This window comes from Octopus bimaculoides, chromosome 13 (genome assembly GCF_046866305.1).
Source record: "Octopus bimaculoides isolate indiv1 chromosome 13, ASM4686630v1, whole genome shotgun sequence".
Classification (NCBI taxonomy): domain Eukaryota; kingdom Metazoa; phylum Mollusca; class Cephalopoda; order Octopoda; family Octopodidae; genus Octopus; species Octopus bimaculoides.
Window position 1 is genome coordinate 45,492,009 of NC_142940.1, and position 15,000 is coordinate 45,507,008.

General features: G+C 36.9%; 1 protein-coding gene across 3 annotated transcripts in view; it reads left to right on the forward strand.

Moving 5' to 3' along the window:
- LOC106880692 (phosphatidylinositol-3,5-bisphosphate 3-phosphatase MTMR8) overlaps window positions 1–15,000 on the forward strand; it is a 225,771-nt gene that overhangs the window by 186,889 nt on the left and 23,882 nt on the right. For all 3 annotated transcript variants that reach the window (XM_014930780.3, XM_014930764.3, XM_014930771.3), the window contains exon 6: window positions 4,138–4,272. In XM_014930780.3, coding sequence (XP_014786266.1) covers window positions 4,138–4,272 — 135 coding nt within the window. The remainder of the gene's footprint in view (window positions 1–4,137; window positions 4,273–15,000) is intronic.

A 15,000-nucleotide genomic window follows, 5' to 3' on the forward strand; every position in this document is an offset into this window, starting at 1 on the left:
ATATATATATATATATATATATATATATATTTTTATATTCATATATATATATATATATTTTTATATTCATATATATATATATATATATATATATATGGGAGAATATACAAATAATAACAACAGACGAGGACAGGTGGTGTAAATAACAAAAGTATATATTAGTATGACGCTCGGGAATACGGAAAGTCTTTGACGTTTCGAGCTACGCTCTTCAACAGAAAGAATACGGAGACAAGGAGAAAAACACGGAGAAAAAAAATTGAATAGTGTTCAGTCAACGGTCAATCATAATAATGGCTGAGTTTCTGTTTACCAAATCCACTTACAAGTTTTTGTTGACCCTGGGCCACACAGGTGTCACACAGTAGGATTGAACTCAGAACCAAGTGTTTGGAAAGCAAAGCTTCTTTACCGCACAACCACATCTGTGCCTGTAGCCAGTTTAATCTCTCAATATCCACCAATGCATAAAGCAGTTGCATAGACCATCCCTCAATGCAGTATCTGATTAATTGAATGAAATATTTTGTTTTATGCTTCATATGAGCAACAGTATAGATTTTTTAATCTTCTTGTAGTTTGCTCTGTAGGCAATTCAGTTAAATTACCTCAAACATATCTAATGTTACAAACAGCAAAAAAGCTAATTAAACGTAATTATGCTGTGGGCGGAAGACCACATTAGCTTCAATTACTAATAATATTTTAATCATTTTTGCAAAGACCAGAGAAACTCTGGTCAGCTTTAAGTCTTATGAGCTAGTTCTAAATAATCTGTCTTGTTTAATTCTTATCTGATTGAGACTTACAGCATTACAACTTTGGTAAACAAAAAGCACTATATTTGTTTGGCCAACCTACTTCTCTTTTAATTCCTGAAATCAAAACTTTTACCATGATTTATATATATAATGCAAATGTATTTATGGATATAATCTTACCTAATATCAATATCTTGATGGTTCTTTAATTCACTGAGGTGATGCCAAGTTCTGCCCTTATCTAATTGATTGGTGATGTCTGCTATCCAGTAATAGAAATCAATTGAAATCTAGTTAGCTTTTGCCAACAGAGACAAAAAAAAATAATAAATAAAAAGTAGGTGCAGGTATGGCTATGTGATTAAGCTGCTTGTTTTGCAACCATGTGATTTGGGGTTCAGTTCTGCTGTGTGGCACTTTCAGCAAGTGCCTTTTACTATACCCCTGAACCAACCAATGCTTTGTGACTGAATTTTGTTGAAAACTGAGTAGAGTCCCATTATGTGTGTGTGTGTGTGTGTGTATATATATATATATATATATATATATATATATATAAATTGTAAATCCAAAAGAAAAAAATAACAACAAAACTACAAAGGATTCCGCGGTACACGTGTTTCAAGCTCTACATGTGTATAATATAATATAATATAATATAACATAATATAATATGTGTATAATCTACAATGTAAAGCTATCCTCCTGGCGACAAAGGGACTCTCACTCAGAGTAAAAGGCAGACTGTATGACGCATGCGTACGAACAGCCATGCTACATGGCAGTGAAACATGGGCTGTAACTGCTGAGGACATACGTAAGCTCGCAAGGAATGAAGCCAGTATGCTCCGTTGGATGTGTAATGTCAATGTGAATACCCGTCAGAGTGTAAGTATCTTGAGAGAAAAGCTGAACATTAGAAGCATCAGTTGTGGTGTGCAAGAGAGACGATTGCGCTGGTATGGACATGTGGTGAGAATGGATGAGGATAGCTGCGTGAAAAAGTGCCACACCCTAACAGTTGAGGGAACCCGTGGAAGAGGTAGGCCCAGGAAGACCTGGGCTGAGGTGGTGAGGCAAGACCTTCGTACATTGGGCCTCACCGAGGCGATGACTACTGACTGAGACCTTTGGAAATGTGCTGTGCGTGAGAAGACCCGGCAAGCCAAGTAAGATCGTTGCCAGTGCCCCTGGACTGGCTCTTGTGCGGGTGGCACATGAGATGCACCATTTTGAGCGTGGCCGTTGCCAGTACCGCCTGACTGGCTCCCGTAGGATTTTCGAGTGAGATCGTTGCCAGTGCCCCTGGACTGGCTTGTGCGGGTGGCACATAAAAGACACCATTTCGAGCGTGGCCGTTTTCGTGCGGGTGACACGTAAAAGCACCCACTACACTCTCTGAGTGGTTGGCGTTTGGAAGGGCATCCAGCTGTAGAAACTCTGTCAAATTAGATTGGAGCCTGGTGTTGCCATCCGGTTTCACCAGTCCTCAGTCAAATCGTCCAACCCATGCTAGCATGGAAAGCGGATGTTAAACGATGATGATGATGATGATGATGATTATATATATATATATATATATATATATATATATATATATATATACACCTCACCAAACAAGCTCAGGTGTGGTGGTGTGGCTAAGAAAGTTTGCTTCACAACAATGCAGTTTTGGGTTTAATCCCACTACACTATACCTTGAAGAAGTGTTTTCTATTATAATCCCAGGCTGATCAATATCTTGGGAGTAGAATTTGGGGAACAGAAACCGTTCAGGATCCCATCATGTGATTACACCTGTGTCAGTGCCACGTAGAAGTCACCCAGTACACTCTGTAAAGTGGTTGGTGTTAGGAAGCGCATCTAGCCATTGAAACGAAGCCAAATCAGACTGGAACCTTGTCCAGCCTGCCAGCCCTGGTCAAACTGTCCAACCCATGCCAGCATGAAAAAAAATGGACATTAAATGATAACGATGATGAAGAGGAGGAGAGAGGGTTGGGGTAGATGTAATCAACTCCTCTAAAATTGTTGGCCTTGTGCCAAAATTCCAAACCAATATATTTAATGTAGTGGAACAAGAAATGTCTACTCATGATTGATAGTTTGGTTGTAACCTCATCGAAACTGGCTCAGGTTAATAATGAGTATAGTCTGATTAGGACAGGCTCTGTGTTTTGATATTTATCTTTCAGCTAGAGTGCTTTATATTACATGGTGGATAATGTTGGTCGTAAATATTTGCCACTGTAAGTAATATCAGATAATGTTATATTGTCTTTTACCATTTACTTGTTTTGGTCTTTGGACTACATGTATGCTAGAGCACTGTCAAATTGACCCCAGTGCCTATTTTTTAATAGTCTGGTGCTTACTCTGTTGGTCTCTTTTACTAAGTTACAAGGATGCAAACGCATCGACGCTGATTGTTGAGTTGTGTGTGTGTGTGAAGGTAGCAGTGTCACAAATACAAGGAAATACAATATACATCCATATATATATATATATGTGTGTGTGTGTGTGTGTGTGTGTGTGTGTGATGAGCTTCCACAATTTCTGTTTACCAAATTCACTTGCATGGCATTGATCAGTTTGGGACTAAAATAGAAGATACTTGCCCCTGGCGCTGTGCAGTGAGATTGAACCCAAAACTTCATGGTTGCAAAGCAAGCTTCTTAACTACACAATCATGCATGCGCTCATAGGTGCAATGATTATAACTTTGCTTTATTCAAATTTCATGTGCTTATACGAAATAATAAATTGGAAACTAATTTTTCAAAGAATAATATTTATCAAACTAAAATTGAATGAAATGAAATGAAATAAATTCCTTATTTGTATATTCAAAATAAACAAATAGGTCTGGCCTTACTGTGTTACACCTTGGGCAAGTGTTTTCTACTATAGCCTCCAGCCAGCCAATGCGTTTTGAGTGAATTTGATTGGCAGAAACTGGAAGCTCATTGGGTGTGAAGGCATGTAGCTTAGTGGTTGGGTCTTCAGCTCACGATCATTAGGTCATGAGTTTGAAAGCTGGTGACACACTGTGTCCTTGAGCAAGACACTTTATTTCACATTGCTCTTGTAGGTTCAAGATATCAATGGTATGATTGTTTAATTTTAGAATGACATTGTATGGTTGATGTGAGAGGCCAGAGTAGGTCATTTGAATATTTAGATGGAATGAACCCAATTTAAATGCTAAAGGGTTAAAAAGATGGATTGAAAAGCATTTTCCTTTCTTCCTATTCTTTTATTTATTTATTCATTTTTTGTTTTTGTTTCTGTTTTCCTAAAACTATTATTACATATGACAAGCATTTTCTATTACTTGCTGAGTTAAAAAAATCAATCTATATTCTTTCTTTGTTAGGCTGCTATCTGCCGTTGCAGTCAACCGCTTGCTGGATTCAGTGCTCGATGCGTGGAAGATGAACAGATGCTCAATGCCATTTTGAGAGTGAACCCAGAGTCATCATTTATGTATGTGGTTGACACCCGACCAAAGGTAAGGCCAAAGGTTAACCATTTGTTTGGTCCACTTAGGGTAAATCATCATTGGTACTGCAAATATCACTACTGTTATACTCATTAAGACATATGGGCACATTTACAGATAACTCACATATTACTAATTCTTTTAATACATTCACATGTACACAAATGCTTTTTTTCTCTCAAAGTTGACTGCTAAAACATCACCATTGAAAAGTTAATAAGTAAACATTTATATGGAGGAGTGGCTGTGTGGTAAGTAGCTTGCTTACCAACCACATGGTTCCGGGTTCAGTCCCACTGCGTGGCACCTTGGGCAAGTGTCTTCTACTATAGCCTCGGGCTGACCAAAGCCTTGTGAGTGGATTTGGTAGACGGAAACTGAAAGAATCCCATCGTATATATATATATATATATATATGTATATATATATGTATGTGTGGTTGTGTGTCTGTGTTTGTCCCCCCACCATTGCTTGACAACCGATGCTGGTGTGTTTACGTCCCCGTAACTTAGCGGTTTGGCAAAAAGAGACCGATAGAATAAGTACTAGGCTTCCAAAGAATAAGTCCTGGGTTCGATTTGATCGACTAAAGGCGGTGCTCCAGCATGGCCACAGTCAAATGACTGAAACAAGTAAAAGAGTAAAAGAGTATGGTCAACTTCCCTGTTAGAAATATCAGTCAAGTCTCTCTCTATCTCTCCCTTTCACTGCCAAATCCCACTTTACTATCTTTTAAAAAAAGGAAGACATGTGGATAATACAGTCCTACGTACATTATGCTCAAGTAAGAAAAATGTGATGAGCATGGCTGGAACATTTTTCGATTATATGCCTACTCATTCAGTGTTAAACTCTGGGATAAATAAGAAACATCTTTTGATCATAAGCATATTCTGCCAGTGTTAACCTAGCTTGGGATAAATATACAACAAAACATTCATATTGACTAAAGGCAAAGAAGAATGCATTGAAGCAAAACAATGCCAAAAATAAGTTTAAAAAAAACGCAAATTAAAAACCTATAATTGTGATAGTACAAAACTTTACTCTTGACTGGTTTGAAATGAAATGAAACATGGTACAGTGTATCATATGTAATAGAGTGAATTGAAAAACCTTGATTAATTGAGATTAAAATTCACTTTACAGGTGTATAAAATAAGAGCTCCCTCAGTGGAAGTATAAAATCTAAAAAACAGAAAGCAAGACATATAATTTCAACATGATTGGTCAATTGACAATTTGGATAGAAGTGGTTCTTGTCTTTAAAGCTGACTGATATTTGTTTACAAATAGTCATACATCTGTGGCTGTAGATCATCTTTCCCTGATTTGTGTGTGTGTGTGTGTGTGTGTGTGTGTGTGTGTGTGTGTGTGTGTGTGTAGGTAGTTGGGTAGCTGAAAACCACCAGCCTCTGAAACCCATGTAAAGGTACTTATGTGGTCATTCAACATACTTGAAATGGTAGTCAAATACTTAAAAATTGCACTTTATCATCTTAAAAAGTAAGTATGCATGTGTGTGAGGGTGAGAGAGAGAGCATTCTTTTCTCCTAATATGTAATGAAATAGTTCAGTCTTGCATGCTCACGAAGCTCTAAGTCTTATGAAACTGAGTCAAACTTATTAAAAAGTAAATGTAGCTCCTACTAGATATGTTGAGTGTCACTTTCTTTCATCTTTCCACTTACTCATATGTGTGTGTGTGTGTGCGTGCGTGTGTGTGTGTGTGTGTGGTGGGGGTCTGAATGACTGCTTGGAAATACACATGCTACTCAAGCTTGTCTGACCATTGTATTTCAGAAGCATGAAACTTATGGTAGCTTGAATTTAAATCCTGTGTATAATAAATGATATTTATCTCTTACTGAAGGGAGTAGTTTCTATTGTCTTTTTTTTTTTGTTTTTTATCCTGCCAATATTTGGAACAGAACAAAACACACACACACACACACACACACACACACACACACACACGCACACGCACACTACATTTTGGTAATTTTTTTCTGACAATTTTTTAAAAGATCATTTTGTCTAAAGAGGAGGTAGCAGTACCCATTGATTTTTCAATATTCAAATGATAGAATTATAATTAATTAAGGTTCCCATTACTATTCAACATGAATTCTTGCACATGTGTTGTGTGATGTTGATCACTCCACTCCAATGTTTCAAGACAATAAAGAACAGACTGCAGGAGGTTGGATACTATAATTCAAACAGGTTGAGCAGCTGCATAAATGTTGGTTTGCTTTGCATTTCACAGAGCTGACAGTGCTTAGAGTTGTAAACTACATTGTCCCACTTCAACTTTAGATGTGTTATTGAAATAGAAACTGGGGAATTGAACATTAGAAGTCAAATATGTTCAACCTGGAAACATGAAGAGAATGTTGTAATATTAACAGGTTATGCACCATCAATCTATTGTCATTGTAGTTTAGCTACAGGTAGTTCAAAGGTCAAGGAGACTTATAATAGATGAAAGGACTTCTATCCATGACCATCTCATCTTTATTATGGTGTACATCTTGGGTTACATTATGTGGCATTTTTTCCTTCCTTCCTTATTTATTTATGACAATAGAATGTGCTTGGAGAAGGATTTGGTTGCTATTTCTAACAGGACAAGGAACCACCAAAGCTTCCTTCTTGGCTTATGACAAGGTGTGATTTGGCTATTTCTTACAGATTGAGCCACTATTTGAAAGCTCCCCTTTTATGCTGTTTGCTTGTTGTTCCCCTATTTAGCTGTTTACACTTTTGTCTCTACATAAGATAATGATTACAATGGGAAAATTAGTAAAAGTTCTTTATAAAGAACTCCTTTCTCTTTTCTCTCTTTTGAAATCTTTTTCCCCCCTCAATAAAGTTGCCATTCTGATAAAAATGTTTATAATCTATCAAAAATAATGATAAAAAGAAAGAAAAAAGGTAGACACCAATAAAATCATTTATGAGTTTTAAATGCTGCCTAGTTTTCAGGCAAGAATTCTATGAATTGGAAGACATTCAAATTCCTTGTTTTAATGAGTTGTTTTCTAAGATACATGATTGTTGCTCCTCTGGTTTCCTGCCCACTTTCACTTTCTCTCTCTTTATTTCTGTCTTTCTATCCCTCTCTCTCTCTCTCTCTTTCTCCCCTTTTCCCCTCCCACTTTAACTCCTTTTCCTTTTTTCTTTCATTTTTCTCCTTTCTATTCATTTTTATTTTCTCATACTATTTTTTTTTTTTGCTATCCTTTATTATTCTCCTTAAATTGTTTTTTTTTCCCTTTTTCTTTACTAATCTTCTCTTCTCTTATTCTCCCCCATTCCCTGTCTCTGTTGTCTTCTCTGCCTCCTTCATTCTTAATTTATTAATATTTTTTTTATTGTTTTGATATATAATATCTGCATCTTTTTCCAATCATCATCTTCTTTCTCATATTTCATATTTCTATTATTATTATTATTGAGTTGTAGGAATAGCGAACAAAAAACATTGCATTATTCGGTCAATTAGTACATTTCGTCTGTCTTTACATTCTGAGTTCACAATCTGATGAGGCTGACTTTGCCTATCATCGATAAAATAAGTACCAGTTGAATACTGGGGTCTATGTAATCGACTTACCCCCTCCCCTGAACTTGCTAGTCTTGTGCCAGAACTTGAAACCATCATTTCCATAATCATCATTATTACCATTATCGACTGAGAGAGCAGTGCATGCCATCAAAGTGAACCTGGGGTACAAATATACAAAGCCCAATATACCCCATCATCACTACATGTCTGATAAGGGTACACCAGGTGCATGCATCACAACCATATGTGTGCAACATGGTGATTTCATATACTACTACTACTACTACTAGTACTAATGCTGCTACTGCTACTACTACTACTACTACTACTACTACTACTACTACTACCACCACCTAAGGAGGTAAGTTGGCAGAATTGTTAGTACGCCAGGCAAAATGCTTAGCAACATTTCCGGCGCCTTACACTCAAATTCTAACAAGGTCCACTTTGTCTTTCATCCTTTCATCCTTTCAGGTCTGATAAAATAAAGTACTGATCAAGAAGTGGGGGGGGGGGGGGTGTCAATGTAATTGACTAAATTCCTCTCCCTCAAAAGTGCTGGCCTTGTGCCAAAATTTGAAACCATTATTATGATAGATGAATGAGTCTACACCAATTGAGTTTTTCTAAGCAGGAGGAAAGAAACACATAGAGAACACCGTTGAGGTCTTTGATGCGGTAGAGTAATCCAAGGCTTTTGAGAAGTTTTCTGAAAAATATCCTAGTATTTCTCTCTCTTCGCTATTGGAAAATATGATGAAATTTTATTCTTAAATCAGATATTTTTGTCAATTCCTTCTTACTCAGTGTAAACCCCCAATCATTTTGTATCTCTGTTTCATCCTTATATTGTCTCTAACACCATTGGTCACCTTGTGACCAGTAAAAGAAACCATTATTACCTCTACCTTAGCAAAGACAGAGGTATTGTTTTCAGTGATGTTTGTTTCTCCGTGGACAAGATATCTCAAGAACTGCTGGCTGGATTCAGATGAAACTTTCAGGGATGTTTGGCCTCATGACTGGCACAAACTGATTAGAATTAGGGATCGATCTGGTACCAGACAAGGATTCTGGACTATTTTTCTGTTTTTTTTTTTTTACTTAATTTTTGATAGCGGTCGGGTTCATTTTTAGTATTCTCGTTTGTGAGAGCAGTCGAGTTTATTTCAAATATTTTCATTTTAAAAATCAACTCCAGCTAATTGTTGAGAGGACATTGGTGTTGCCTTGGTGGAGGTTTGTGCTCTCTGAGTGCTCTTGTTAGTTATTACTTCACATCATATTTTTTACTTACTGGAAATCTGCCTTGAAGGGGTTAGTCAAACAAATTGACTCCCAGTATTTATTTTTAAGTCTGGTACTTATTCTATCAGTCTCTTGCTGAACCACTAAGTTATGGGGGTGTAAACAAGCTAAAATCAGTTGTCAAATGGTGTGGAGAACAAACACATGGACACACACACAAACATGATGGGTTTCAATACAATTTCCATTTACCAGATTCAGTCACAAGACATTTGTTGACCCAGGCTATAGTAGAAGAAATTTGCCTAAGGTGTTGTGTGTTGGAATTGAACCTGAAACCATGTGGTTGCAAAGTAAGCTTCTGAAGTGTACAGCCGTACCTGTAACTATTTTCCTTTTTATTTCAGATTTCTTTTCTTCTCCATCCCAATCACTCTCACCATCGCAATTCTCCTAGGTTTGTAAGATGAACATTCAATTGTCTTACATCTTCATCATGCCATAACAGACATTAGTGTTCCTATTTGAACTACAAACATCATCTCTTTAAGTCTCTCTGATCAAGGACTATGTCCAAAACACTAAACTTCTCCTTCCCCTTCAATATACTAATGTATTTCACTTTATGAACTTATACATACATGTTATTCTCTAATGCATGACATCACTAGTTTCCTTGGATTCTCTTGTTTTGCTTTAATCTTACTCTGACCATGTTGAGTGCTTTAATCTATTTTGACAATATTGACAATCACAAACTAGATTTGTTACAATCTTTCCCATAAGTGGTTCAATAGGTAGAAATACCAATTCCATATTTGTCTTGTTCACTTTTTGCATCATTTTGTCCTTCTCAATATAAATATTCAAAGTCAAAATTCATAAGCATACATTACAATTTAACTTCTGTTTGGGTGTTTGGTTTGCTAAATATATCAGCCAAACCTCCCATGTATAACATCCTATCATCTTAAAAATAACATCAACAATATTACTACCACAAACCTGTGATAATATAACAGCAGTTACTTTATTAACGAGAACATGTCACCACCAGCCCTTCATGTGTATGTGTGTGTATTTGTGTTCACATGAGTCCGCGTGTGTGTGTGTGCGTATGTGCATGTGAGCCTTTGTGTATGTGTGTACGCGTGTGTACGTACACATGCAGGCCTTCTTGATATCACTTGTTGTTAACAAGCATCACCATTATACAAGTGTTGTCATTTGTTTTCAATCTATGGAAAAAAAAAAAAAGAAAAAAGATATGTCTGGCTGTGGGGAAATAACATCTTGTTGAGAAACAGTTAAGGGTTGGTGACAGAAGCACCAAAGAAAGTCTACCCCCAAAAATTCTGTGTTGCCGTCTCCTTGCCTTGACACTGTGTGACCGTAATAAATGTCTCTGTTATACAAACAGTGTCCTTCATTCCCAATCTTATATCTGATTATGGGGAAATATTAACTTACTGGGAAATGGGTGAGGGTTGGTGGCAGGAAAGGCATTCAACTCTAGAAAATCCATCTCGGATGAAATGCTGTCTGACCCATGCAAGCATGAAAGTGGACATTCAAACAATGACAGTGATGATGATGATGGTAAATATCTGAGGAGATCAAATTAAATTAAATAATGAGTTAATGAATTTGCTCTGTAAACTCGAGATTTTTAACCATTTCTGTGTTCATCTAATCTAAAGAGATTGTAAAGTTGGCTTATGTTTCTAAAAGTTATCCTATTAACTAATGTACCCCATGTATTGTTGTTGTCAGTGTAGATTTGTCAAAATGTCAGGTTATGGTGGCAGTATAGAAGACAGATTCACTCTTTGATTCATAGCTTTGCACTTATTTCTCTCATCCATTAATTGATTATCACATGAAATTTATCGAAGCAGCTGCCATCATCATCATCACCACCGTCATCATCGTCATCATCATTGTTGTTTCTTTTTATTATCCTCTTTGACATCATCACCATCTTTGTCGTTGTTGTCATCATCATCATCATCATTTTAATGATCATTTTTCCATGCTTGCATGAGTCTGATGAAATTCATTGAGGTAACTTTTCTACAGCCAGATGATCTTATTGCCAACTCTCACTCATTTCCAATCACTGTAATAGTTCCCCCTAGTCAATCAATGAACAGGTCAATGATCAGACATGCTTTCATGGAAAATTGCAACGGAGCACCATAATTTGGGGGTAAATGATGACTTTGTTTGCAATCAGTGCACAATGTCAAGACAAAGGGATACAAACACACATACATGCATGCATGCCACTAGCTTCTTTCAGTTTTTGTTTGTGGAATTCACTTTCAAGAATTTAGTTGGCCCACAGCTATAGTAAAAGACACTTGTTCAAGGTGCTGCACAGTAGGATTGAACCTGAAACTGCATGTTTGTTGAGCTGTAGAGCTGAATATTTATTAGTCACTTTGAGGCATCAGATGCAGTGTGCAAGAGAGAAGACTGAGCTAGCATGGTCATGCTCTGCATATGGATGAAGACATCTGCTTAAAGAAGTGCTGATCTCTAATTGTGGAGGGAGCCTGTGGAAGAGGTAGACTCAGGAAGACATAGAATGCACTAGTCAAAATATGATTTTCAGTTGTTGAGTGTCATGGAGACAATAACAAGTGACCAAGACTTTTGGCAAATTGCTGTACTTGAGAAGACATGTCATGCTATGTGAATTCATGGCTGTGGCCAGCGCTGGTGACATGTAAAAAAACACCCAGTACACTCTGTAGAGTAGTTGGCATTGGGAAGGGCATCTAGCTGTAGAAACCAAGCCAAAACAGACTGGATTCTGGTGCAGCTTGCCATCTCCAGTCGAACCATCTAACCCATGCCAGCATGGAAAACAGATGTTGAATGATGATAATGCATATACACAGAGAACTCAAATAATAAGTTCAGTCAATAACATACCAAAGAAAAAGAGCCAAGAAATTGGTAGTTCTTATATGGTCACTGTTACTGCAATGCTTGAATCTATCTAATTTTAAGTAGAGATCATTGCTGTTATAGTTCTCCGTTATAAACCGTGAGTGTGTCTTAATATTCTTTTCTACGCTAAGCACAAGGCCTAAAATTGTTGGAGAGGGGGCCACGACCCCAAAAGGATGAAAGGCAAAGTTGACCTCGGCAGAATTTGAACTCGAAACAAAAAGACAGATGGAATAAGTGTATCTTAATATTGTCGAACAATTTATTAGCTTGCAGCAGGGAGGTCAAGTACCTCACAATGGAAAAATTATCATCAACTCAGTTTTTAGTTTGACTTGATCTATTCTGACATTTTTCACGTCTGTTCTTTTCCAAACAGTGTTAGACAGTGCCATTTCTGAGGGGTTTAATCAAACGAACTGACCTTAGTACACATTTATTTTTTCAGTCTGGTACTTATTCTATCTATATATATATATTTACACATCAGGCTTGCACACCTACCAAATTCACTCATAAGGCATTTGTCAGCCTGTAACTATAGTAGAAGATGCTTGCCCATAATGTCATACTGTATGACTGAACTTGTAGCCATGTGGATGCAAAACAAGCTTCTTAACCATACTGCCAAACTTGTGCCTACATGGTTTTTTTGTTGTCATTTCTTATGGTGGCTATTAAGCCAATGCTGTACAATTCAGACATTATGTATGTTGTTAGCTTTTATTATTGTTTTTTTATTTGTAAATACTGCAAAGCTGGTGTCATTCCTCACCTCCAACCCCACCATACATGTTTCCATGACATTTCTAGAATACACCTATTACTGTATTTTTCTTCTTTTTTTTTTTTGTTAACTAAAAGTATCACTATTTCTAGAACACGGGTATTACTGTTCCTACAATCCACTTATCATTTGTTTTCCCCAAACCATGTCGGGTATTTATCATGAAGATTTATGTTTTAGTTTGTTGGTTGGTTCATATGGTTGTCACCTATGATTATTGATTACCTCTACAGGTATTATTTATTGAATAACATTAAAGTCAAATTGAAGTTCACTGCTCAACAAACTAGAATTCTCATTATGTAACATAATAAATCAAATTTTAAACGAATAGAACAAAATGTCCTGTTATTGTAAAACCAAAGGAAAAAAAAACTTGCTTCATTAAAGATTAAACTGTTTACACTTTGTTGACAGTTCCTCATTATTTTCTGTTTCTATATTAGTTTCATTCATTCATCATTTATCTAACATGTTTTTCCAAGTTAATATGGGTTGGCTGAAGATTTGTTTGAGGCAGGATTTTATTGCTGGATGCTCCTCCTGTCTCTAACCCATATCTGTTTTTCAAGCCAGGGATTTTTTTTTATATTCCATAGTTCTTTGAAAGCTTGGAGTGACTGGTTTAAACAGTGACAAAGAATGGAAATATCATATTGTTCTTTACACTCAGACAGTGGCAATCAAAACTGTGGAATATCAATTCATGCACATTCTTCTGCATGCATGCACACTCACACGCACACATTCATCCACAAGACAGTTGATTTGGGGTTATAGTAGAAGACACTTCCTTGAAGTGCTACACAAGAGACTGAACCTGAAGCTATGTGGTTGCAAAGTGAACTTCTTAACCACTTACCCATACTTGCCCCTATTCACATTCAACATGCAATTTATTAAAGGGACTTATCAACTCATGCGTCTTTAGTACCTTAGTATTGTTGTTATTGGTAGCAATAGTTGTGGCAGTGGTAGAAGCAGTCATCTTGAGTTGATAATTAGTTCGAAGAGTGCTAATCATGCCAAGCATTATATCAGCATGGTTCCTGAACACATCCTCATTCTAATTTGGCTTTTAATTGTAAACAGTGTTTACTAAACTAATTAAGTTTACATCCACATAATAAATAAGTAATGTTTCATTAACCATTAGAAAGTTTATTGAGGGAGATTAGCTACTACATTGAGCAAGTCAAGCATTTGTCAAGAAGCTATGTCAAGCCTATACTACGTTTGATTTCTTACACTGACATATCAAATTTTATAAAATAGTCAGAATGAGATTATGTGATATTTATTTTTGCAGGGATATAGGATCCATAATGGTTTAAAACAGGACAGCCATGTGCTAGCCTTTTCCTTGTTCAACATCATCTTTGTTGTTGACTGATTGGACTTAGCTTTGCACCAGATTGGACAAGAAGCTGCTCAGTTGCTCTTAGCTGAGAGAGGAATCTAAAGTACATGAAGTACTTGTCAGGGACATGTTGTTTTCAGACAACACAACACCAGTAATATATTCTAAAGGGCAGCTGCAATGCCTGTGGACTGCTTCTCAACAGTCTGCCAAGACTTCAACTTGATTAACAGTCTGAAGAAGACTAAAATGTTGATTCAAAATATTAAGCAACTTCCTCATGTTGCTTCTTGCTTGCTTCATGCTCTTGATGAGGTTGAGGTCATCCCAGGTTAGTGGTACCAGAGGTGTCATTGTCCATAGAGCCGACTAGGTCCGCCAGCGCTCACCATCGCTGGCAGTCCCATGCCAGCCCTTCTGCATCCTAATGTTATGATCAATAATTGTTAGGTTAAGGTAGTCTGTGAGTTTACTTACCTTGGCTCCACTATCAGAGTTAGCCTCTCTCTAAAGTCTCAGATTAACAGAAGAACAGCTTTGAACCACACCAGGCTAATAAAAGGAATCTGGGAGAACAACAAGCTAATAATGCACACCAAAATTGCAACCTGCTTTACTGCACTGACAACTGGAGCTTTTACACCAGACAAAAGTGGTATCTCAACACTTACTCTCACACTAACCACTAGGTCATGTACTTTCACACCTACATATGTAATCTCTTAATATAGAATTGGGAGTGAACTGTAATAACTATGAGATTAAGTTGTTGGATTGGTGAATGCAATAGTATATTGTTCAAAGCAAGAGAAA